General features: G+C 41.3%; 1 protein-coding gene across 4 annotated transcripts in view; it reads left to right on the plus strand.

Moving 5' to 3' along the window:
* The window catches only part of SORT1 (sortilin 1), a 65,668-nt gene that overhangs the window by 14,741 nt on the left and 27,861 nt on the right, over window positions 1-23,066 (plus strand). For all 4 annotated transcript variants that reach the window (XM_072754398.1, XM_072754399.1, XM_072754401.1 and 1 more), the window contains exons 2-6: window positions 7,588-7,647; window positions 9,513-9,586; window positions 18,552-18,654; window positions 19,170-19,334; window positions 22,969-23,042. In XM_072754398.1, the coding sequence (XP_072610499.1) occupies window positions 7,588-7,647; window positions 9,513-9,586; window positions 18,552-18,654; window positions 19,170-19,334; window positions 22,969-23,042 (476 nt within the window). The remainder of the gene's footprint in view (window positions 1-7,587; window positions 7,648-9,512; window positions 9,587-18,551; window positions 18,655-19,169; window positions 19,335-22,968; window positions 23,043-23,066) is intronic.

The raw sequence follows: 23,066 nt of genomic DNA on the forward strand, positions 1-23,066 counted from the left end.
TAATCCCTACGTTATATTATGGGTTCCAGTTTCTGTATTATTTTTTGTAATTTCTCATTCTAAGATTATATAAATAGTCACTCATACTTTCAAGGATTTTCAAGATTTGACTTTTTATATTTAAATCTTTGCTGTATGTGGAATTTATTTGGGAGTGGGGGTAAGAAAGGTTTTAAGGATCCAGCTTATTTTTTCCAAATAGCTAGTTTCCCCAATACTTCGACCACTAACTTGAAATGCCAGCTTCATCATAGGCTGAGAAAAACCTTGCCTGGTCTTGGACTTTGTTTTGTTCCATTGATCTATCTTGTCTTTTCTTGTACCAGTAACTGTGCTAGGAAATTAATAAATCTGTCTCTAGGAGTGGCAAGTTCCATGCTCATCTGCTTCTGATTGAATCAAGCTGAGGTTTTCTTGTTTGTTTGTTTTTTACGTAGCTAGTCTTAAACTGCTTGGTTTCTGAGCTTCCTACCATAGGGTATGATGAAGTAATCTGAATTACCGATTTACCCTGTGGCCCCTCTGGATACTGGCTTTTGTACTGTTTGTTCATCATATAAACAGCATGTATACACCGTTTCCCTTAATTTTGGCCTGCTTCTGCAATGTGCATTTGGCTCACTGCTTAGCAATAGGAAGTGGCCAGATCATGTTCTCTTTGTGCTAAATAATCTACCTCTTAGGGATAGTACATTGGAGCAACACAGCCATTGTTTTCTGGAAATGAAACATGCGTCACCTCTCCCCACCTTCTCCGTTTCAGTTTTCACATATACCTCTAATACATAACATCGTTTTTGCAACACTGCTTGATGTAGACACTCACTCTACCTTCTGTTGGCTGGACTCTTTGCCTCCCGCATGTTTTTTATATGTTCAGTATTTTAATATTGTGGCCTATTCATTGGTAATATTGTGCTGACGGTTTGGGGTTTTCTCCCCTTAAAGGGATTATTTTGCCTTTCAGTTCTTTCTAGCCACACAGCTTCATTCTCTGCTCATATTTCTCTTATTCATCTTACTTTGCCTTGATTAGAACAGTTGAACCATATCTTATTGGTTGATTATGTTCAGCTGTATATATGATTGGAAACCATGCATATTTGAGAAAGTGATCCTGTGGCTTCATCTCCTTTTTTCTTTGGGCATGCAAGCAAATACTATTCTTCTATACACTTTTCCTTTTCTGTATTTTTATTTTCCTTCTATTCCTACCACAACTTTTCTATCATTTTTAACAAGCACTTATAGCATCTGCTGTATACTCAGCCCTTGACTGGTGGTGACATTAGTAGGTTACTTGTGTTATCCTTTGACATCTTTCAGAAGGCTTGCATGTATCCTCATGTTTGTTGTACCTGCACAGCCACCTTGTTATTGTTTGTGTCTGCTTCCACCTCTGGAAGTCCTGCCTAAATCTCAGTATGCAGATCACTATTCTTCGTACTCAAATGTGTGAACTTCTTTTCTGTACAGTCTTCCCCTGGCCTGTGTCTCCAAACACTTTGATGCAGGCAGGCCATCTTGACCAGTTTGGGCCATATGGAGCTGATGGTAACTATAGTGGGAAGGAGGAGTGAGGTCACTATTACGTGTGTGGGCTAGTGTTAACAGTGTTCTGGCTGGCAGAAAGGCCATAGGAAGAATCCCTATTCAGCCATTATTTATGGAAATGTTGGTAACTATGCTAGAAGGAAGATGACACACAGGTCAGTAGTGTTGGTAGCAGGGGTTTGTGAATAGACTTCTACGGAGATATTTGTGGAGCTCTTAATGCATGTAAGACCTTGTGCTAGGCCTGATAGGCGATCCCAGAGCACAGTGCTTGCCATCTAAGAACTCCTAGCATTATCTGAGAGGTAGTCAAAGAGGCAAATAGTTATAGTACCAGCAACATCCATAAGTGCTGTGAGAATAATAGCTAGGAAAAGATCACGTGAGCTGTGTTAGGAACCAGAATGGTTGGTTCTACGTGGTAAGTTGGAATTTCAGCTGTCTTTCAGATCTTTTGCACTGGTGTAGTCCCTCTCTTGTGGCTGTCAAAAAGTCATGCCCACCGTATAATACTGAGGGGCAATGAACAAGTTCAGAAGAACAGAGCTTTTCTTTTCTAAAGCCTGCATTTAACAACTATTTTCACTGGCCATAGAATTCTGTCTTTACAATTTCCCCCTAGTTCTTTAGAGATACCAATCCACTGGCTTGCACTGTGACCAAGGAGAAGTCTGCTATGATTCTTTGTTTTTCTGTGTATGATGTTTTTGTTTCTCCTGGATGCTTTTAAGATTTTTATCACTGGTTTTAAACATTTTGAATGTGATGTGCTTCAGTGTAGTTTTCATTATGCTCCTTAAGCTTGGGATTTGTAAGTTTTTTGGCTCCCTGGGTTTATACTTTTCATTAAATCTAGGAAATTTGAGGCTCTTATTCCTTTCCATTTTTTTTCTGTTCCCACCCCCCATCTTCCAGAGACTCCTATTACATATATATTAGGTTACTTGAATCTCTGTAGCCCAGTGATGCTCTGTTCATTTTTTCCTGTCTTTTTTGCTATGTCTCACGTGAATAGTTTCCATGGGTATGGCTTCAAGTCTATTAACGTCCTCTTCTGCAGTGCCTCCTCTCCTGTTAATGCTGTCCAGGGTAATTTTCATCCCAGACACTGTAATTCCCATCTCTAGAAGTCCAGTTTGAGTCTGTTTCCTATCTTCTGGGCCTTTATTTAGCATGCTCAATCTACTCTCTAATTTCTTGAACCTGTGGAGTATAATTACAGCTGTCTTCATGTCCTTGTCTATTAGTTCTATTATCTGTGTTATTTCTGGGTCAGTTTGATTGATTTTTCTCTTCATCATGGTTCCTGTTTTCTTGCTTCTTTGGGTGCCTGGTTTTTTTTATTGAATGTTGGACATTGTGGATTTTATCTTCTCGAGTGCTAGGTATTTTTATAGTCCTATAAATATCTTGAACTTTGGTCTGAGGCATAGTTAGGTTCCTTTTTTTTTTTTTTTTTTTTTTTTAAGATTTTATTTATTTATTCATGAGGGACACAGAAAGAGAGAGAGGCAGAGACACAGGCAGAGGCAGAAGCAGGCTCCATGCAGGGAGCCCGATGTGGGACTCGATCCGGGAACTCCAGGGTCACACCCTGGGCTGAAGGCCGGCACTAAACCGCTGAGCCACCCAGGGATCCCCATTTAGGTTCCTTAGCAGTGAATTGGTCCTTTTTGTTTTTGTTGGGGTTTTTTTGTTTGTTTGTTTTTGTTTTGTTTTTAAAGCTTTTTAAGGCAAGACCATTATAGCATTTAGATGAGGGTTAATTTTTCTCCTGAGGTAAGGAGAAGTGAGGTAGTGAGGTAGAGCTTTTCTGAGTACTCTATCCAATTACTGTGACATAAGAGGTTTTCTACTATGGTTGGGAACAGGAATTATTTCTGGACCCATGTGAGGCCTGGATATGGTCTCTTTCATTTCTTTCAGGTAGAACTTTCCCTGGTCTCAGGTAGCTTCCTTACACACATATGCTGATGAGGACTTAGTTGAAGGCTTAGCAGTTTGGTTGGAGAGCCTCTGGCTGTGGATCTCAAGTTCTCTTTCTGTACAGCTCTTGCCTTTCTAGTACTCTATTCTGTGAACCCCAACCTCCACGGCCTCCACAGACTACCACCTCATCTCTTCAACTGAGGAGACCTCTGGGCTCGACCCTGGGTTTCCCTTCCCTGCACTGTGGCCTAGAAATTCTCTCCAGACAGTAAGGTAGGGCAGATGGAGGCCCTCGTTTGTTTCCTGTCTCTCGGAGATCATTGTCTTTCATTGCCTGAAGTCCAGTGCCTTGAAAACTATTATTGTTTTACATATGCTGTGGTCTTGGGGTTTTTTTTTCAGGTGGGAAAGCACATCTGACCCTTGTTACTCCATCTTGGCTGGAGGCAGAAATCCTCTCAGAATAGAACTTTTACATGTCATACTCCTTTCTGTCATGGGGAAATTAAGTGGGTCTGGCCTTTCTACTTCATCATCTTCCTTTTCAGAGCTTCACAAGTAGTTCATAAAGAAAATGAATTGAATATTTATGGAGTGCCATCCATGTGCTGTGCTATATATTAGTTCCTAAAATGAATAGGTTTTGTCTCTGCACTAGATGGGCTTCAGGGCTAGTGAGGGATGCAGCCAAGGTTCTTGTTGCTGTCATTAAAAATAATACATATTTTAGGGACGCCTGGGTGGCTCAGTGGTTGAGCGTCTGCCTTTAGCTCAGGGTGTGATCCTGGAGTCCTGGGATCGAGTCCCGCATCGGGCTCCGTGCAGGGAGCCTGCTTCTCCTCCCTCTGCCTGTGTCTCTGCCTCTCTCTCTGTGTGTCTCATGAATGAATAAATAAATAAAACTAAAAAAAAAAAAAAAAGAATTAAAAAAAGTAATACATATTTTGAAACATCTAAGATGCCACTGCATTGTAGAGTGACACTTGTGTTGTACCGAGTATAATCGGTCACTAACCATTAGAATTGCTAGCCTTTTGCTGACACTTCTGAATTCTGTCTCCTAACCATGCCTTGGTTGTCCACTCTTTCCTGAACATCCAAAATCCTTCTCCCACTGAAGGGGTAGGATTATATCCATGCTTTTAGTTCCCCAGTGTTCCTGGGTTTGTCTTCTTTCCATATGTCCTTTTCTTTCCATCTGAGGTTTGGACCATTGTTAGATCTGATTTCATTTTTTCTCTTTAACTTTCACTAGTATAAGAATGGTAAAGACTGGAATATAAAAAGTTAATTGCATTTGCCATAGGTGAGTGGGTTTTTTCAGTGAGTTTGCTTTCAAAAGGAGAATGTACTTGGTTATTGGGAAGGGAAGGGGGGTTAGGGGTGGCAAAAGACCACAATTATAGTTAATAAACCTGGCCTCCATTTCCAGAGGAACTCTTTGAATGATAATGAGGTCCAACTCCTTTGAGTTGTTCAGGTGAAGCTAGGTGTTGCTAGCGATATCTAATGATCCTCCTCCTACTGTGACTGGGCAATAGGAAAATGTGAGTAATGCCAGTGTGCATTGACTGGGTCAGGTATGTAGGGCTTTGTCTGAAAAGCAAGAGTTGCAGATCCCGATTGGCTCAAGACTATATTGTGGCCTGATCAAGATAGCCAGGACTCCAGAGATACAGGTTATCTTTTATCCTAGTCAGTTGTGGTGACCAGAGCCTTCCTTGGAAAGATAGCCTGTGTTTAGATGACTGTGAGCCCCTGTGGTCTGTCTGGTGCCTGTGGTAGCTCTGGATATTCCTGCTCCTCAAGGAGCTCATTGATGTAATTTCAGACACTATATCCTCACTCAAGAGAACAGGCCATCTTGCTCTGTGTGGAATATCTTACAAGACACATGGCTGTGTCTTTAGCTTCCGGTTCCAGATGTTTCTAGCAGCCCTACTTTTTCTCCAATGCTTAGCCAGCTCACATGTATGAATGGCCTTTCTGTCCCACAGGGCTCTGAGCAGCTCTGGCTGAGCTTTTGGGGGTTATCCAGCGTTTAGTGAGCAAGTCGTCCATGAGGCCCTGCTTGGACCTCTTACAGAGGTTCTCCCAAGGCTTCTGCTGATCTAGAGGTACTTACGATCCGGGGAGGAGACAGCAGAGGTGAATTCAGAAACCCATTCGGGAGGACCATGAAAGAAGATAGAAGATCAGCAAAACAATTCATGTTTGAAGTCATAGTTCTACAGACTTCTCTCTTGGGGCAGTGGCTCAAGTGACCAAGTGGCAGGAGTCCCACCATTTATAGACATGTTCTATTTGTGGTTTGGGAAGGATGTAGAATCATTGTCAACAAATGCTTAGTAAGTGTGTAAAGTAGCATGGTGGGCACAGAGAATACCAAGAAGTATAAAGTTGTAGCCTCTATTCTAAGGAACTGCTCAAACTCAGAAAGGCAGGGCCTGCTTAAGATTTAAAAACTTAAAAAAAAAAAAAAAGATTTAAAAACTTAAGAAGTTACAGTAAGTCTTTGTAGGTGAAAAGCATAATCGTCAACATTTAGCAGAAATCTATACTAAACTATTAACTGCTCTCAGGGGAGTGGGGCTTGAGGTGGTGGGACGTGTGACAGGGGAAAAGGAAAGCTCTTCACTTTTTCCTGTACATTTGACCCTTGAACAGTACAGGTTTGAGCTGCATGGGTCCACTTACATGGAGTGTTCTGTTTGTTTTATAAATGGAGTGCAGTACTCTAAGTGTATTTTCTCTTCCTTATGATTTTCTTTGTATCACTTTATTTCCTCTAGCTACTTTATTGCAAGAATACAGCCTGTAATACGTGTAACATACAAAATATGTGTTACTCTACTATTGATGATATTGGTAAGGCTCCCAGTCAACAGTAGCCGATTAGTAGTTAAGTTTTGAAGGAGTTATATGTCAAAAGTTGTATGTGGATGTTTGACCATGCTGGGGTGTCAACACCCTTTACCCCGTATACATTTGTGTATGGCTGGAAATTGTTACCAAGTGTCAGTATTGCTTTTTAGGAATTCTTTATCAGTTAAAAAATGGTAGAGACCAGGAGATTATACCCATAATGTTAGCCTTAAATAGCTCTGTGTGATAGGACTATAAATAATTTATATTTTCTTTATTATACCTCCCTACTTTTTCTATTGTACCTACATTTTCTATAATGGGTATGTATTATTTTATAAATAGAGAAAGTATTTGAAAACCAAAACCCTAAAGAATCCATAATGATCATTATAACTACATTCCAACATGCTTAACATATCTTGGAAATAATATACCAGCTTTCCCTTTTCTTTCTCCTCACTCTTACCATGGACTGTTAAGACTGTTCTGTCGTAATTCATCATCCTCATCATTGCTATGTATTTATTTTTAAAGATTTATTTATTAGAGAGCCGGGGGGTGGGGGAGAGGGGGAGAGGAAGAGAGAATCTCAAGCAGACTCTGCGCACTGAACACAGAACCTGACATGGGGCTTGGTCTCGTGACCCTGAGATCATGACCTGAGCCAAAATCAAGAGCCAGATGCTTAATAGACTGAACCACCCAGGCACCATCATCACTATTTAAAGGTGAAGAAGGGCATCAGCTCTTGCTTCTGTCCCTTGTGATTTTGAGTGAGTGAGTTAGCCTAGGAGCAAAAGGAATCTGGCTAATAACTACTCAACTGTACTGTGAAGGCTGCCTAGAAAAATTCAAATTATGCCGATTGGGTTACAATTATATCTGTCAATGTGGGCTGTGATCTCTTGTTTTAAAGCATCCTAAGAATACTTTCTATATCTTTATATTTAGTTCTTTTGGAGAAAGCAATTAGATTATTCCATCTCCCCATCTGGTGCAGTAAGAAAACTCATCTGCTTGGCTTACTTCGTATGTGAGAGAATTAAAATGTCCAAGTTATTTGTAATTTGGGTTAAGTAGTTCAATCCAAGCTCTCCCAGATTTTTCTGGGAATCCGTATCCCCTTATAATAATGAACTTAATTACTTTGAAAAGAATGTGCTCTGAATTATTTAAGGAAACCGGAGATCGAAAGACAGATGACAATTCTAAATCAATTTTTTTTTTCCCTTATAGCATGTGTTTGATGATCTCAGTGTCTCAGTATCCTTGTCCTGGGTTGGCGATGGCACTGGGGTAAGTAGCATTTTGTGTCTGTTAATTCAGTGCGGTGAGAAGAAGATGTTGATTGTAGGAGTTTAAACACTGAATGTTGTTACTTTCTGAAATGGTCTCCAACCTCCGTTGCAGAAAATAACATATTTGCAGTACAGACTTTCAGGAAGCTGTGATTGGTTTGGTTTTGCTTTAAACCTGGGAACATCTGGTCACCTCCTTCTTCCATAATAGGAAGATAGACACCTTTTTAGTTTTTGGTAGCTGCTTGGCATCAAGATGAGCAAGAAGAAGAAAGAGGAGGAAGAGTGCCATGTGCTCAGACAAGAGCCTCACAATACTTGGGAAGACCCCTGTATATAAGCAGAAAACTGCACGTCGCACATCTTGGCTTTTTTTTTTTCCTCCAAACTGTTCCTGTGTCCTTTCCTGTGGTTAGCGTTGAAAGACTATGGCGCCCAGGGCTCATAGTTGTTTGGCTCCATCTGTTGTCTCTTCTCCTGTCACAGAGGAGCCACTGTCAGGACTGGGGCCATGGAGAAAGAGTCCGTCAGCCCCTTATCCCTGCTGGTATATATGATTTCCCAGTAGGAGGGTGTGCTGAGGGTGGTCTCAGGTATTGAATCAGGGCTTGATGTTGCCCAGCTCTGTGTCCTTCTGTCTGAACAAAGGCAGAGGAGGCCACAGCTCATACCCTCTGGTATTCTGATAATGTATATATCCTGGCACTGGGGCACATAACCGCTGTATCAGGAACCAAAAGAAATAGAATTTTAGTGTTGACAAGCAAGTTAGAAATTTCTTTTTTTTTTTTTATTTTTAAAGATTTTATTTAGTTACTCATAGAGACAGAGAGAGAGAGGCAGAGACACAGGCAGAGGGAGAAGCAGGCTCCATGCAGAGAGCCTGACGTGGGGCTCGATCCAGGGTCTCCAGGATCACGCCCTGGGCTGCAGGCGGCGCTAAACCGCTGCGCCACCGGGGCTACCCAGAAATTTCTTATTTTAATTAATTTTTAAACTTCTGGTAGAATGTCTTTAAACACATCTCCGGTTCTTCTACAATTTGAGTAGCATGCCAATTTCCAGAATGTATCCATTTATCTAAGATAGTTGGTATCTCTAAGGTTTCTTGTTATATGGCTACTTGAGATTCCCTTCCCTCTTACACTAAACTACTATCAGAATCTTTTCCTCATGCATATTTGTGTCTAGAAAAATACTTATTTGAAAAATTAATTTCATGGGGAACTAACAGCAAGGAAAGGAAGAAAAGGATAAATATATGTGACATATTGACCTCTGTTAGAACACCCATACTGTTTAAACCTCTGTAAGCAGGAAAAGGGATGATCTTTGCCTGAGACTATCTTACAATTATAGAGATACAAAATAGTTGAACCCTTCCTTTATTATAATGTGTAGTTGATGAGCTCTGCCTCACTACTTCAAAAGTATGTGATGGAACCATTTCAACAAATTGAGTTGAGATCCTGTGTCATGGTGAACCCTAGTAACATGGTCCTTCTTGGTTTTCTTTTTCTTTTTTTAAGATTTTTATTTATTCATTAGATACACAGAGAGAGAGTGAGAGAGAGAGAGAGAGAGAGAGAGGCAGAGACACAGGAGGAGGGAGAAGCAGGTTCCATGCAGGGAGTATGACGTGGGACTCCATCCCAGGTCTCTAGGATCAGGCCCTGGGCCAAAGGCAGCGCTAAACCACTGAAACACCCAGGCCGCCCCCTTCTTGGTTTTCTGACATTACAGTATAGGCTACCACAGAACAGGGTTATTGACAATCTTTTAGATGTTGATTTAATCCCATCACATGCAAGCATGTAACTGGACTATCTTTCTTATTGACTGCATGCTTTTGTCTCTTCCCAGATCATTCTAGTCTTGACTACCTTCCATGTACCACTGGTAATTATGACTTTCGGACAGTCCAAGCTATATCGAAGGTGAGGTGCATAACATGTGGCTGGGGCATTGGCTGAGTAACACATTGTGAATGTAAGTTCCCTACTTTTATAGACATGACGGAGTCTAAAAGTTGATTTAAAGGATCTTCTAGCCATCTTAAATTTTCACCAGACTGTCACACTCGCACACTGAGTGTCCGTTTAGCAACCTGAAGAAGTATGAAAAGGGATCTAGTTCCAAAGAAATTAGGCTGACCACACTGAGTGGCAAAACAAGAAAGGAAGATGAAGGAAGGTCTGTAGGGGTCTGTATCTCTTCATTTAAATGGGTATTTATTTGTGGGAGGGTAGCATAGAGTTTAACCATCTTTGTATTTATTGTGAGTTTTTATATCCCTGAAATAACACAAATGGTTTTTATATCCCTGAAATAACAGTCCTTACTCTAAAAAAAAAAAAAAAAAAAAAAAAAAAAAAAAAAAAACAGTCCTTACTCTACCTTCCAAATGAGTGTGATTTATCTTAAAATAAAATGGACACGTATTTTGAGCCCTAAACAGATTGTTTCCAGATCAGAAGGAAGTTCTCAGGTCAGACCTAACCCAAGTGCGTCATCATATTCACACTGGTAATGATGGTGGCAGTATGTTCAGGAACCATAATCTATACTGTGACATTCACAAAGTTTTAGAGTTGTCTTCTCAGAGGTACAGCTTGGTTAAATACTAGGTTCTTTCCCTTAATTGTAAGATTCAAGACCAGCTAATTCTCAGCAATTACTAATTGTCTCCTCAGTCATTTGTGCCTATCTCATTTTCCCCCCAAGGGACCTAGAGAAGTATGACATGCCAGCAGATGACATAGAAACTGCCTCCCAGGGCCAAGCAATCTCCCAAGAGCCACAATACTCTCTCATAGTTCCTTCTTTGACTATTGGTCTTGGTCCAGAAGGGAGTGAGTCCATGTTGAAGCTCTGAGATGGATCAGCCTTAACCCCCCTTCCCTAGTAGGTATGATCACTGGCTGCTGCTCCTGAGCCTGGATCCGATGCTCTCTGCCCTTCAACACAGCAATGTTGGTTTAAAAATCGGCCAAGAAGGAATTGCCATCTTGAAATTGCTGTATGCTCCATGAAAGCAAGGTTCTTGACTAACTTAGGGTTCTCCACCAACTGGCCAAACAGCTGACTCAAGGCAGGCAGTACATAGTAATTGAATGAATGAATACCTTGGCTTCTCTATAATTTTTAGACTGATGGTATTTTTTATTTGTTTGATAAAGATTGACAATGCATGTAGAATCCCAGTGCTAGAAAGGGCTATAATCTATAGGTGATCTTGTTTATTCAGATAGAACAGTAATTGAAGCATTTCAGACAAATGAAAAGTATCCTGTTTTGAGGAGGGGGAAAAATTGTTTTAAATTTGTAACTTCAGTAACTCTTTCCAGTGTTTAAAAAACCTTGCTGTCATAAAATCTTTCCTTATGATAGTTTTTTTTACCAGTTTACTTTTCATTATAAAAGCAAAACAACTGTATTACAAAACATTTGGAAATTTTAAAAGAAAGAAAAAAATCACCCTAAAAAAAGTAAAGTGTATTCTTAATTTATTTACACTTTATTATCTTGATTTTTCCCTTTTGTATTATTCATATAGCTACATAGTCTTGGGAAAGAAGCAGTGTGGTCCAGGGTAAAGTTGCCAATTCTGTTGGCAAACAGGTCTGAGATTGAATCTCAGCACTGTCATTTGCAAGCAGAATGAATTCGAACAAGTCATTTAACCTCCCTAAGTTTTTTGTCATATGTAGGAGAAAGATGGTAATAATGGTCACCGTAGAGCTGTTGCAAGTTGTGCTTTGCAGTGGCTGGCATGCAGTGAGGACTCAGTGGGGTTAGCGGCTGTCGGCACAACAGTCGGGGATGGCACGTAGCCAGCCTGTGCTGGCACTGCTGTATCAGTTGTTAAAATGAATTTGAAAGCCTTTGGTGCCAGTTGGTTAAAAACGATTGCCTGCCCCCACATGCTTCCATGGCTTCTGCAAATGCAAACATACCCTTGCCCCAGCAAATATTACTAACACCTGGTGTCACAACAGAATATGTCAAACCTATGTCCATTCTGTTTCGTGAGTGCTCGTATATTTTTCATAACCCCTCTACTAGTAACTCATTATTTTTGTTAGATTGACAGAACTTAATCACTATCCCCTTGAACACTTGGGTTGTAGCTAATGTTTTCAGTATTCCTGATGCTGCTGTGGTAAATATCACACATGTTTGTGTCACAGAAGCTGCCCTCCAATTTTTTAGTAGCAAATGAAAACCTCTTCTCTGATGGATCCCTCCCTACATGTTGTGAAGGCTACTTGCTAAATTCTTCCCTCACCAGGTTGAATTGTCTTCTCTACCTATTGCCTTGGCCACTTGCTTGCTTGCTTTCTGAATTAACTATCCCCCCCCCCCCACACACACACACCACTCTTTAAGCGTTTGGCTAGAACTGGACCTGGCAGGTTCATGAGTCATACCCAGGGGAAGTAGAATGTGTTTTCATGACTCTCTTTCCCATCCTTTTACTTCTCAATTTTGTGCTTTAAGATAGCCAAAAAACCAAAACAAAAGCAGTATCACTAAATGTTACTGTTGAAATACCTACCAGCCCAAACATCCTATATTTCTCTAGTCTTGTGAGGAACCCTCAACACACACTTTACTAGAAAGCAATCCTATTTGCTTCTCACATGGTCTCAAGTGACTAAGGTTCTTCTGCTTCGTGTTGCACAGCAGGGTTTTTGTTTTGTTGTTTTTTATTTTTTCCAAGGTCATTTTGAATATTATTTCCTCCCTGCTATGAAGTGAGACCTCTTCCAGAGTTCAGGTGGAAACTGCAAATAGGCCTCGTTGCTTTTCCAGCTGGGCTGGCCACTCTGAAGTAACTCATGGTGTGGAGCATGCCAGCCATGTGTGGCTTCAGAGGGGAGGGGGCAGTTTGATTAAGAGGAGTCTTGGATATGGTGAGGTTGCCCCACTGAAAAATGAAATAAAAGCCTGTTGAATCCACTCTAAAGACTCTGTTTTTCACAGTTCTCACAATTATATTATTTATTGGATTATCTTTCTGTACTAAATCTTATGTGGCCAAAGGTTCATTTGGGATTCAAAGAAAAAGCACTTTATCACATGCCAGCTGCTCTGAGTAATACAGCCCAGAGGCTCATAGGAATAAAACGAAGTTGTGTTTGTTAACTACACCGAGTTAGAGGGAAATATACCTTGATCTTTAGGTTATAAAAAAGAATTGTAGAAAGATTTGGGAAATAATAAATACAGTTCCTAGGCATTGATTAGGTAAAATCGAAAAATATATTAATACCTTCAGTTTAAAGGAGTTATATTTAAATAGATGTAATTTTGATTCTCTGTTAAGCAATAATTTATGTAATTGTAAAGTACATTTCCTCTTTCAAATGTGAAGTTAAAAAGGAAATAAACTATATCTATGGTTAAGATGATGATTTGATTTTTGGCAACTGAAAAATGTTTTGCATGCTTTTGTCTGATGGCCTCCTGAGTAACTTTTCATTGTAAGATCAACTTAATCAAACACATGTAAGTATGATTCTATACCAAAATTCTGTACCCAGTTGCCATAAAACTATTTCAGGACACCTGGGTGGCTCAGTCAGTTAAGTGTCTGGATTTTGGCCTAGGTTGTGATCTCAGAGTCATGAGACTGAGTCCTGTGTCAGGCTCCACGCTCAAAGGGGAGTCTGCTTGAGATTCTCTCCCTCCCTCTGTGCCCTTCTTCACCAAATAAATAAATAAATAAATAAATCTTTAAAAAAAAACTGGTGCTATTTTATTTGTAATTTTTACTTTGTATTGATAGTCAAACTTTTAGAAATTAGAGCATATTGTGAGTACTTAATTTCATATTAAATTTTATTCCAGTGTCAGTGTAAATTTTTAAGGATGTTACTTGAGATTAAAAAAAAGTTAATGTAAAGGTATGTAACAGATATTAAAGCAAAGCATAGTAAACTGGCTTATCGGAGACATCTTGTATGACAGCCTTTTTAATGTTATGCTTAGTTCAGTTTTCACTGCAGTAGATTATTAATAATGATTGCATATTTTAGTTACAAGGTTAGCACAAATTCCATTACAAAATATATTTTACTGTTTTTTTTTTTTTCTTAAAAAGTTTATTAAGATGTATGATGGCATTTTTACTACAGCTTCACTTTTATAAACTTAGGGCACATAAAAATCATGAAACTAGGTGATTTTCCTCATTTAGGAAATATTCCCCAAAAATAAAAAAAATAAAAAAATAAAAAAAATAAAGGAAATATTCCCATGAAAATGCCTAGTAGACTTGCCTTGTTAACCAAAGCAAAATAGAGACACCGGATACATACTCGTGTTCCTTCTCATTAAAAGTTTCAGGATTTTATTCACAATGTCTTAGCCCTTTATTTTATCACTTGCATTTTCAAAACATCTACAGAAAACATGCATGCGTTTTTCAGTAAGATAAAACAGAATAAAATATTAAAATAAAAAGACATAAGGTAGCCTTAGACAGCTGGGGGTAAAATAAAAAAAGAGAGAGAGACTGAGGTATTGGGAGTTCAGCTTAATGTGAATTCAAATTCTACCCATTTTACTGACCAGTCCATGATGTTGGGTCTGCTGTTATGTTGCCACATTTTAATAAGCTACATTCTCCCTGTTGGTCTTTTAACTAGAAATTTCAGTACAGTTGATTTTCATTATTTTACAGTCTCCATGAATACTGAATTGGTGAATACTCAAACCATTGCTCCTACGGGAAGGAAAGATTTAGGCTCCTGCAGACCTCTGGTCACAACATTCATTTTTGTTAATTGATCGGTACATAATCTGGTTTTAATGCACCTTTCTGTTGAAAGACACCTTATATAATGTATATTATTGATTCATTAACATTGAGCTCATACCCGGAAGACACTAACTCACGTATTTTCTCCATAAGGCACATCAAAGCCTTCTTGTGCTCAGGAACACTAGCCCTTTAACACTGTGCTTGGATGCTATTCTAAATAGCAGAATCACCAACAAAAAATGCAAAATGCATGGCACTAAATAGACTGTGAAGAAGATACTTAATGGCAGTATAAGAGCTGAAACAAGAAAGCAAAGGGTCCCCTTTTTGGACCTCAGCTGGGAAAGTGCGTGCTGGGTTACTCCAATGCTCTTCAGTCTATGCGTGCTTGCAAATGATGCAAAAGTGCCATGAGTATTGATTTTAGGGTTACAAATACATTTGAGTGAGCAGTCAAATTTGCAAATATGGACTCTAGAAACAATAAGGATGTACTGTATAAGCTTTGCTGATTAGTGAAAACTACAAAACAGTAGTTTGGGTTTTTTGTTTGTTGTCATCCTTGTTGCTTGTGTGTTGCAATTTCTAGCAACTTAATCATGGTAAAAATGAACTAAATAAACAGAAATGGTTAGGCCTGAAAGCCAACCAAACAAGGATATCTATACTTGTTGGGATTTTGTTTTGTTTTGTTTTGTTTTTAAGAGAGAGTGAGCAGGGGGGGTTGAGGGGCAGAGGGAGAGTGGTGTATATTTTGTGCTGATAGAAAATAAACCCACTTTATTTTTTTAAAGATTTTTAAAATCTATGTATTTTAGAGCAAGCAAGCAGTGGGAGGGGCAGAGAGAGACAGGGACAGGAAGGGGGAAAGAATGTCACACAGTCTCCACACTGAGTGTAGAGGGTGATGCAGGGCTGCATCCTAGGGCTCTGAGATCATGACCTGAGCTGAAACCAAGAGTTGGATGCTTAACCAGCTGAGCCACCCAGGTGCCCTAAATAAAGCTACTTTAAAATCAGGTGTTACGGGCAGCCCGGGTGGCTCAGCGGTTTAGTGCCGCCTTAAGTCCAGGGCCTGATCCTGGAGACCTAGGATCGAGTCCCACATCAGGCTCCCTGCAGGGAGCCTGCTTCTCCCTCTGCCTGTGTCTCTGCCTCTCTCTCTCTGTCTGTCTCTGTCTCTCATGAATAAATAAAATCTTAAAATAAAAATTTAAAAAATCAGGTGTTATATTAAAATGTATTCCTTGGACTTATGTGGCCTTAACAGAACCCTACATAAATCCTAGCAGGTCACTACTAGTCCATTGTGTTCCAGTTTTTTTTTTTAAGTGGCTAAAGTAGTGTTGTTGCAGATGATTTTTTTTTCCTCAATGTTGCTCTCTTTTTCTGAAGGGCAGGGATGTGTTTGTTGTGCCAAGTTCTTAAAAAGCAAGCAGGCTTGCCAACAGGTCTGTGGAGGCTCCCTGGGGATGTCATGAAGGAGGGGAGATTTGTAAGCTGGTGATAAGCAAACCACTACAGTAACCCCATTGGATGGTTGGTTGTCTGAGCGCTGATGATATGTACATCATAGAGCCAGGGATTGTTTATGCATATCCCTTTGACCTGCTATCCAGAGGATAAGAACACTTCTTGTACTCCAAAGCCAAGGAAAGGGTAGTAAAGAATCAGTTGGGTAGTGTCTCATCCCTATTTTGTTTAGGTAGAGTAAGACAACTTAAAGTCGTGTGTATTTTACTCCGCATACTGTCGAGGACCCAGGCAAATGCTCAGAGACTCTGCCTTCCTCTCTGTCTCCAGCTTCCTCTCAGCCCATCTTTACTGCCAGCCCACCAGCCCAGACAAGCCTGTGGAGGTCTACACGTTGTAAGAGAAAAACTAGGGACACCTGGGTGGCTCAGCAGTTCAGTGCCTGCCTTCGGCCCAGGGCGGGATCCTGGAGACCCGGGATCGAGTCCCACATCGGGCTCCCTGCATGGAGCCTGCTTCTCCCTCTGCCTGGGTCTCTGCCTCTCTCTCTCCCTGTGTCTCTCATGAATAAATACATAAAACCTTTTAAAAAGAGAGAGAGAGGGATCCCTGGGTGGCTCAGCAGTTAAGCGTCTGCCTGCAGCCCAGGGCGTGATCCTGGAGACCAGGAATCGAGTCCCACGTCAAGCTCCCTGCATGGAGCCTGCTTCTCTCTCTGCCTATGTCTCTGCCTCTCTTTCTGTGTCTCTCATGAATGAATGAATGAATGAATGAATGAATAAATAAATAAATAAATAAATAAATAAATAAAATCTTTAAAAACGAGAGAGAGAGAGAAACTCCTCACAAATAATTAAAAGCTGCCTCTAGTATAGGACTGAGAGTTAAGAGACTTGCATTGTAGTTTCAGTCTTGCCCTGAATTAACTGGTTGGCTTTTGACAAATAATTGCCTCCTCTTGAACCCTCATCTGTGAGATGAGGGAGTTGGACAAGATGTTCTCCTTAGTCCCTTGTGTCTCTCGTGTTCTGCATTTCTGTGATTCTTTATTTGTTGAGGCCACTGCCAAAATTGGTTAGGTCATATATATATTCTATCAGCGAAGACCCCTGAACATTACATATATAATTTGGAACTAACTTGCACTATACAGTGGTCTACACTGATGAACATTTAGATTTATTTTTAAGATTTTACTTATGTATTCATGAGACACAGAGAGAGGCAGAGACATAGCATCTGGAGAAGGAGGCTCCCCATGGGGAGCCTGATCCCAGGACCCCAGGGTCACGACCTGAACTGAAGGCAGACACTCAACCACCCAGGCAACTCTGAACATTAGATTTAATGAATACTGAGGGTTTGCATTCTATGTCATGTTTTAGCAGACTGCACACAGTATTAAACCCGTCAGAGGCAGATAGCTACTGACTTTTGCTTTTAGTTTTCAAAATCTAAACATGAAATTCTCTCAAAAATATTGTTGGAATGAACTTGGGGAAAGCTTGGACTACCGAAGAGATGAGATTAATTTGTTTGTTTTCCTTAGCTGTGTTGTGTGCACGGCGAGCACTTGAGACTGGTGCCTGATACAGCAACCTCTGGGAGTGGGGGTATTTTGGGACTCCTGCTCCTTAGCTTACAGCTTTATCATGAGTACTGTGGGTGAATAGATTAGTTAGGAGGCCTTGGGCTATATTTAGAAGACCTCCCAACCCAGACCAGCTTAAATAATAAGAGAATTAATGGCTCATAACTAAATACAGAAGAAGGATGGGCTTCAGCCTTGATTTAATCCAGTGTCAAAGGCTCTGCTTCTCCGGAATTCCAGAATTCCCTCAACAGTTCTCTCCACTTATGTTGGCTTATTTTTCAAGCTGTGCTCTCATCGTGTCAAAATGCCTGTAGTAATTTTTTGCTTTGTATTCACATATTATAGTGTTGAGGTTTCTCGACCTTTATATTACTGACATTTGGGGCCAGATAATTTTTTATTTTTTTTTCTTTTTTAAAGATTTTATTTATTCATTTGAGACACAGACAGAGGGAGAAGCAGGCTCCCTGCAGGGAGTCCAATGTGGGACTCGATCCCCCCAACCGGGATCACACCCTGACCCAAAGGCAGATGCTCAACCACTGAGCCAGCCAGGCAGCCTCAGAGAATTTTTTTCTTATTGTGAAATCATCCTGTGCATTGTAGGATATTTAGCCGCATCCCTGGCCTTTACCCATTTGATGCCAGCAGCATCTTACCCCTGCGTTGTGATAACCAGGAATATCTCCAGACATTGCCAAACGTTTGTGGTCGGGTTGGGGGATGGCATACAAAAATGCACTGATTGAGAACCATTGGTCTAAAGGAAGATCATTTTGTTAGGTGTTTGTTTTTCCTCAAAGACCCCAGAATTCCCCTTATTGGCTCAACCTGGGCCACTCCCCATTTCTGACCCCATCACTGGGAAGGGGGTGGAATTTCCTTCAGACTAATTTGCCCACCACTGGAGCTAGAGATGAATCAACTCCTCTGAGGCAGGTAGCTGTTCAGAGGAGGGCAAGTGCCTCAGCAAAGCCAGTGGGAAGGGGTAACGGAAGCCAGGCAGGAGCCCAGGAGCGTCCTTGACCACTGCGTACTAAATGTGTCTTGCTTTTCTTCCTTTCAGTGAAGACTATGGAAAGAACTTTAAGGATATTACAAATCTCATCAATAACACCTTCATTCGGACTGAGTTTGGCATGGCCATTGGTCCTGAGAATTCTGGAAAGGTGAGACTCATTCATACGCATATGAAGCTGCACTTGATACCACATGCAGGGCTGTCATGACAATGTTGGAGTGATCCAGTTATATACAGTGATGGATTTAGTTTGTTATTAATATGCTTTAAAATTAAAACATAATTTAGTGTTGTTCACAAAAGAATGGAATTCACACAGGTTCTTTTTTTTGGTCCCTGGCCAAGAGCCAGCTAAACTCTTTGTAATTATGTAGCAGTTGTTTGGCATCACAGCACATAATCCGCAAGACAGCATTTTAGTCTTTGGGCAGCTAGCTTATCGCAAACTGAGCAGGCTATATTCGTGGTTATGACCCACTATTTCAATCTAGGATAATATTTGTTATAAGACTAATCCTCGAATAGTACAGTACACCAACTAATCTGTTTTTATGACTTCTTTTGGAAATTTTCTTAACACATATCTTGTGAAAATGGTATAAGAACTTCCTGTGCTTTTATAGTATTATACTCTGAATCTGAACTTTTTTTCTTCCTAATCAGGTGATTTTAACAGCAGAGGTATCTGGAGGAAGTCACGGAGGAAGAATCTTCAGATCATCAGATTTTGCAAAGAACTTTGTTCAGTCCAATCTCCCTTTCCATCCTCTGACTCAGATGATGTATAGTCCTCAGAATTCTGATTATCTTTTAGCTCTCAGCACTGAAGTAAGTATAGTTGAGGAACTTGTCTTGCTTTTTCGCATTTTTATAGGCTCAAATACACTGTTTTAAAAGAACCCTTTATGAAATGTCTTTATATTGGGCTGCTTTCTAGTGACTTCGTAAAGCATGAATTTTGTATTTTTTTGCATTTTTTTTCCTGTTTGTAAAGGGCACAATTTTCATGTGCTACCTCTTCTGGACAAGTATGATATCTAACTGTCGTTACATATTTTTTTTTAAGTAAGTGGATATGGTGTGCTATCAGAGTAATAAACTAGAAAACAGTTGAGTGTAATCATTCTTGTACTTCAAGATTGTCAGACTCTTGACGGTGGTGTTCCTTCCCTACAGCCAAACCACATCTTCGTAATTGTTCTTGTTAGTTCCCAGTATATAAAGCATATTGATTTCTGTCTTTGATACTCCTATATTAAATATCCAGAGTTTTAAATCTCTGCATCCCCTACCATATTCCTATACTGTCCCCAGAAATCTGTGTTGTCCCCCCCCCCCCCCCGCCCCAGCCCTCACACCTCTCCTCTGAAAGTTCTCTGGGGAGCACGTTTCACTTTTCCTTTCCTGGGGGACTAGTGTCCTTTACCATGGATTTTAAGGGCCCAAAGTCTCTGAGTTGCTAAACTATGATAGTCATAATTATACTTTACACTTACATGGCTCTCTCTTACCTTATTTCTTAGGGCATGGTCTCCTGACCAGCAACATCAGAGAAACCCCTGGGAAACTGGTTTCATTTGCAGTTCATAGGCCCCAATCTAGACATGGTCCATCACTGACTTTCGGTTTTGGGGTGGTTAGTGTTTTTAACAACCTTCCCAGTGGAGTCTGCACACAGCAATTAGAGAGCCATTGCTGTGGTGACCATTGAGGGGACAGAAACTTGACCATCGATATGGACAAGTCGGGCTGAGCAATGGGGTGACCCAGGAAGTGTGAAGTGTGCTGGAAGAGTGGTCTGGGTCTGGGCCTTCTGTGTGCAGATATTTGAGCAGAGGGAAGGCTGAAGACTCAAGGAAGGTCACAGTTAAGTTTAGCGAGAGGAGGCTAGAGGAAGGAAACTAGCCTGCCGGGTAGGCTTCAGATCTTGAAGCAACAATTCCAGGAAGCTGACCGCCAGCAGCTTGAGCTACAGGCCCTTCAAGGGTACAGAGAGATCCTCTGAGGAATGGATAGAATCACCAACCCCCCTTTGACCACCCCATCGCCCTTACCTATATGTTAAGATCATTGAAACATGTTCTCCTCAAGAAGAAGTAGCCTGGGCGGCCCAGGTGGCTCAGCAGTTTAGCGCCGCCTTTGGCCCAGGGCGTGATCCTGGAGACCTGGGATCGAGTCCCACGTCAGGCTCCCTGCATGGAGCCTGCTTCTCCCTCTGCCTGTGTCTCTGCCCCTTTCTCTCTTTCTCTCTCTCATGAATAAATAAATAAAATCTTAAAAAAAAAAAAAAGAGGTAGCCAGCCACAGTTGGCTGTTATACCTCAAGTTTCTTCCAGTTAAAGGCAAGTTGGAAGTAAAAATAATCAGGTTGGGGCACCTGGGTGGTTCAGTTGGTTAAGTGTCCTGCTCTTGGTTTCGGCTCAGGTCGTGATCTCAGGGTCGTGAGATCGAGCCCCTCATCAGGCTCTGTGCTGTGCATGGAATCTGCTTAAGATCCTCTCTCTCTCCCCCCCCCCACTTCCCCCCTCCCTTCCTCCCTCCGCTCCTCCCTCCGCCCTGCACTTATGCTTACTCACTCTCAAATTCTTTAAAAAAAAAAAAAAAAAAAAACAGTCCAGAAGACAGACCAATAGGTACTAAAGTGCAGATAGATGATACCAGACCCTTTCCTATTTCCAAGTAGAATTGGGTAAATCAGGAATGTGGGGAGGTGAGTATTACCAGAGGAGAAAGGAATTACAGAGGAAGAATGGTGGGTGAGAGTGGGGGGAGCACTGCCTAGATCAGTCCCGTTTAATTGCAGTTGTTCGGGGACACCTCTCTCCCGCCCCCGTGGGGTCTGGGCCCATGAGGCTTGTGTTGCCAATGTAACTGACATTGTCCGTCTTTACCTAAGTCTCTGCTACGTTGGAAAATGTTGACCAGTCTCTTCTTTTGGGAACTGGGCTTGCTTGGCCTCTGTGACCTCATTCCTTTGGTTCTTACCTTCTAACCTTTCCTTCCTGGTCTCTATCGTAAACTCCTGTCAACCTCTTCCACTCTAACCATTTGAACTGCCGTGGTTATATATAAGATCTATGTTTCTGACTTCCTTCTAGGGCTCCAGATTTGTCTTGCTGCTCCCCTATTGTGTGTGTGCGCGCGCACGCACACACACACACACACACACACACACACACTCTTATACACTCTGCCCTACAGTGGGGAGCTCCCAGTTCTATGGAATCTAGTTCCTAGATTCTTTCTGAGCCTATTCCTCATAGCTGTGGTTTAGGGCCTCACTACCATTTTTTTTTTACATTTTATTTCTTTATGTAAGAGAGGAAGAGAGTGAGCATGAGCAGGGGCGGGGGGTGCAGAAGGAGAGGGAGAAGCAGCCTCCCTGCTGAGCAGGGAGCCCAACATGGGTCCATCCCAGGACCCTGAGATCATGATCTGAGCTGAAGGCAGACGCTTAACTGACTGAGCCACCCAGGCCTCACTAACTCCTAATGAACTAATATAGTACCACTTTTTCACTAGTTTTCCTGCCTCTGGTCTGAAATCCATTTTTCCCATTGCCATCCAAGTATTCTGCCTTTAAAAAAGTAAAACCAAGGGGCACCTGGGTTGCTCAGTCAATCCAACTCTTGATTTTTGACTCAGGTCATGAGCTCTCAGGCTCTTGAGATCGAGCCCTATGTCAGGCTTGGTGCTAGTCATGGAGCCTGCTTAAGATTCTCTCTCTCCCTCTGCTCTTCTCCTCCCTACCCCCCGTTGCACATGTGCACGCTCTCTCTCTCTCTCTCTCAAAAAAAAAAAAAAAAAGTAAAACTGAGGGCCAGCTCACAGAGCGGGCCCTTCTTTGCTCACCTTGGAATTTGTGCTGCATTGGTGTCTAAAAGCTTTTAGCTTGCCCATGCTGTCATGTGTTATCACCTCTTGCCCATGCTGTCATGTGTTATCACCTCTCACCTTGGCTAGTACTACTGTGTATTCATGCAATAATATTTCATCTCCCCTATTTGCCTTCTTTTGGTTACACTGCTCATTATTTAATAATAGTTCCACTGTCTTCACAAACCATCCAATGCAATGTCGCCCGCTTCTTATTCCCACCCCAGCAACCATGTTTTCATAACTTACTACATAACTTACTACATCATATCAAACTACTTCTCCCTGCCCCTTGTTAAACCCAGAGCTCCTTGAGATCCTGGATATATTTTGTCTTTGTATCCCCAGTGCAACATCTAAGACAGTGCCTGGCTCATAGTAGGCACTTTGTAAGTGTTTGTTCTTCTGAACTTCCAAAACCCTGAAGGGGTCCCCATCAGTGATGGGGGGAGGGTGCAGGTAGCTTGGAGGAAACTTCAGCGTGTATTTCACTGCCCTGAATGATTAGATATGAATTATTAAAGGTCATATAAGCAGCTGCACAGGACAAAGCTAGAATTCTGATAAATCCTTTATAATATTTCAGAATGGCCTGTGGGTGTCCAAGGATTTTGGGGGAAAATGGGAAGAAATCCACAAAGCAGTATGTTTGGCCAAATGGTGAGTAACAGAAGACTCTGTCTG

The sequence above is a fragment of the Vulpes vulpes genome, chromosome 3, assembly GCF_048418805.1.
Source record: "Vulpes vulpes isolate BD-2025 chromosome 3, VulVul3, whole genome shotgun sequence".
Lineage (NCBI taxonomy): Eukaryota > Metazoa > Chordata > Mammalia > Carnivora > Canidae > Vulpes > Vulpes vulpes.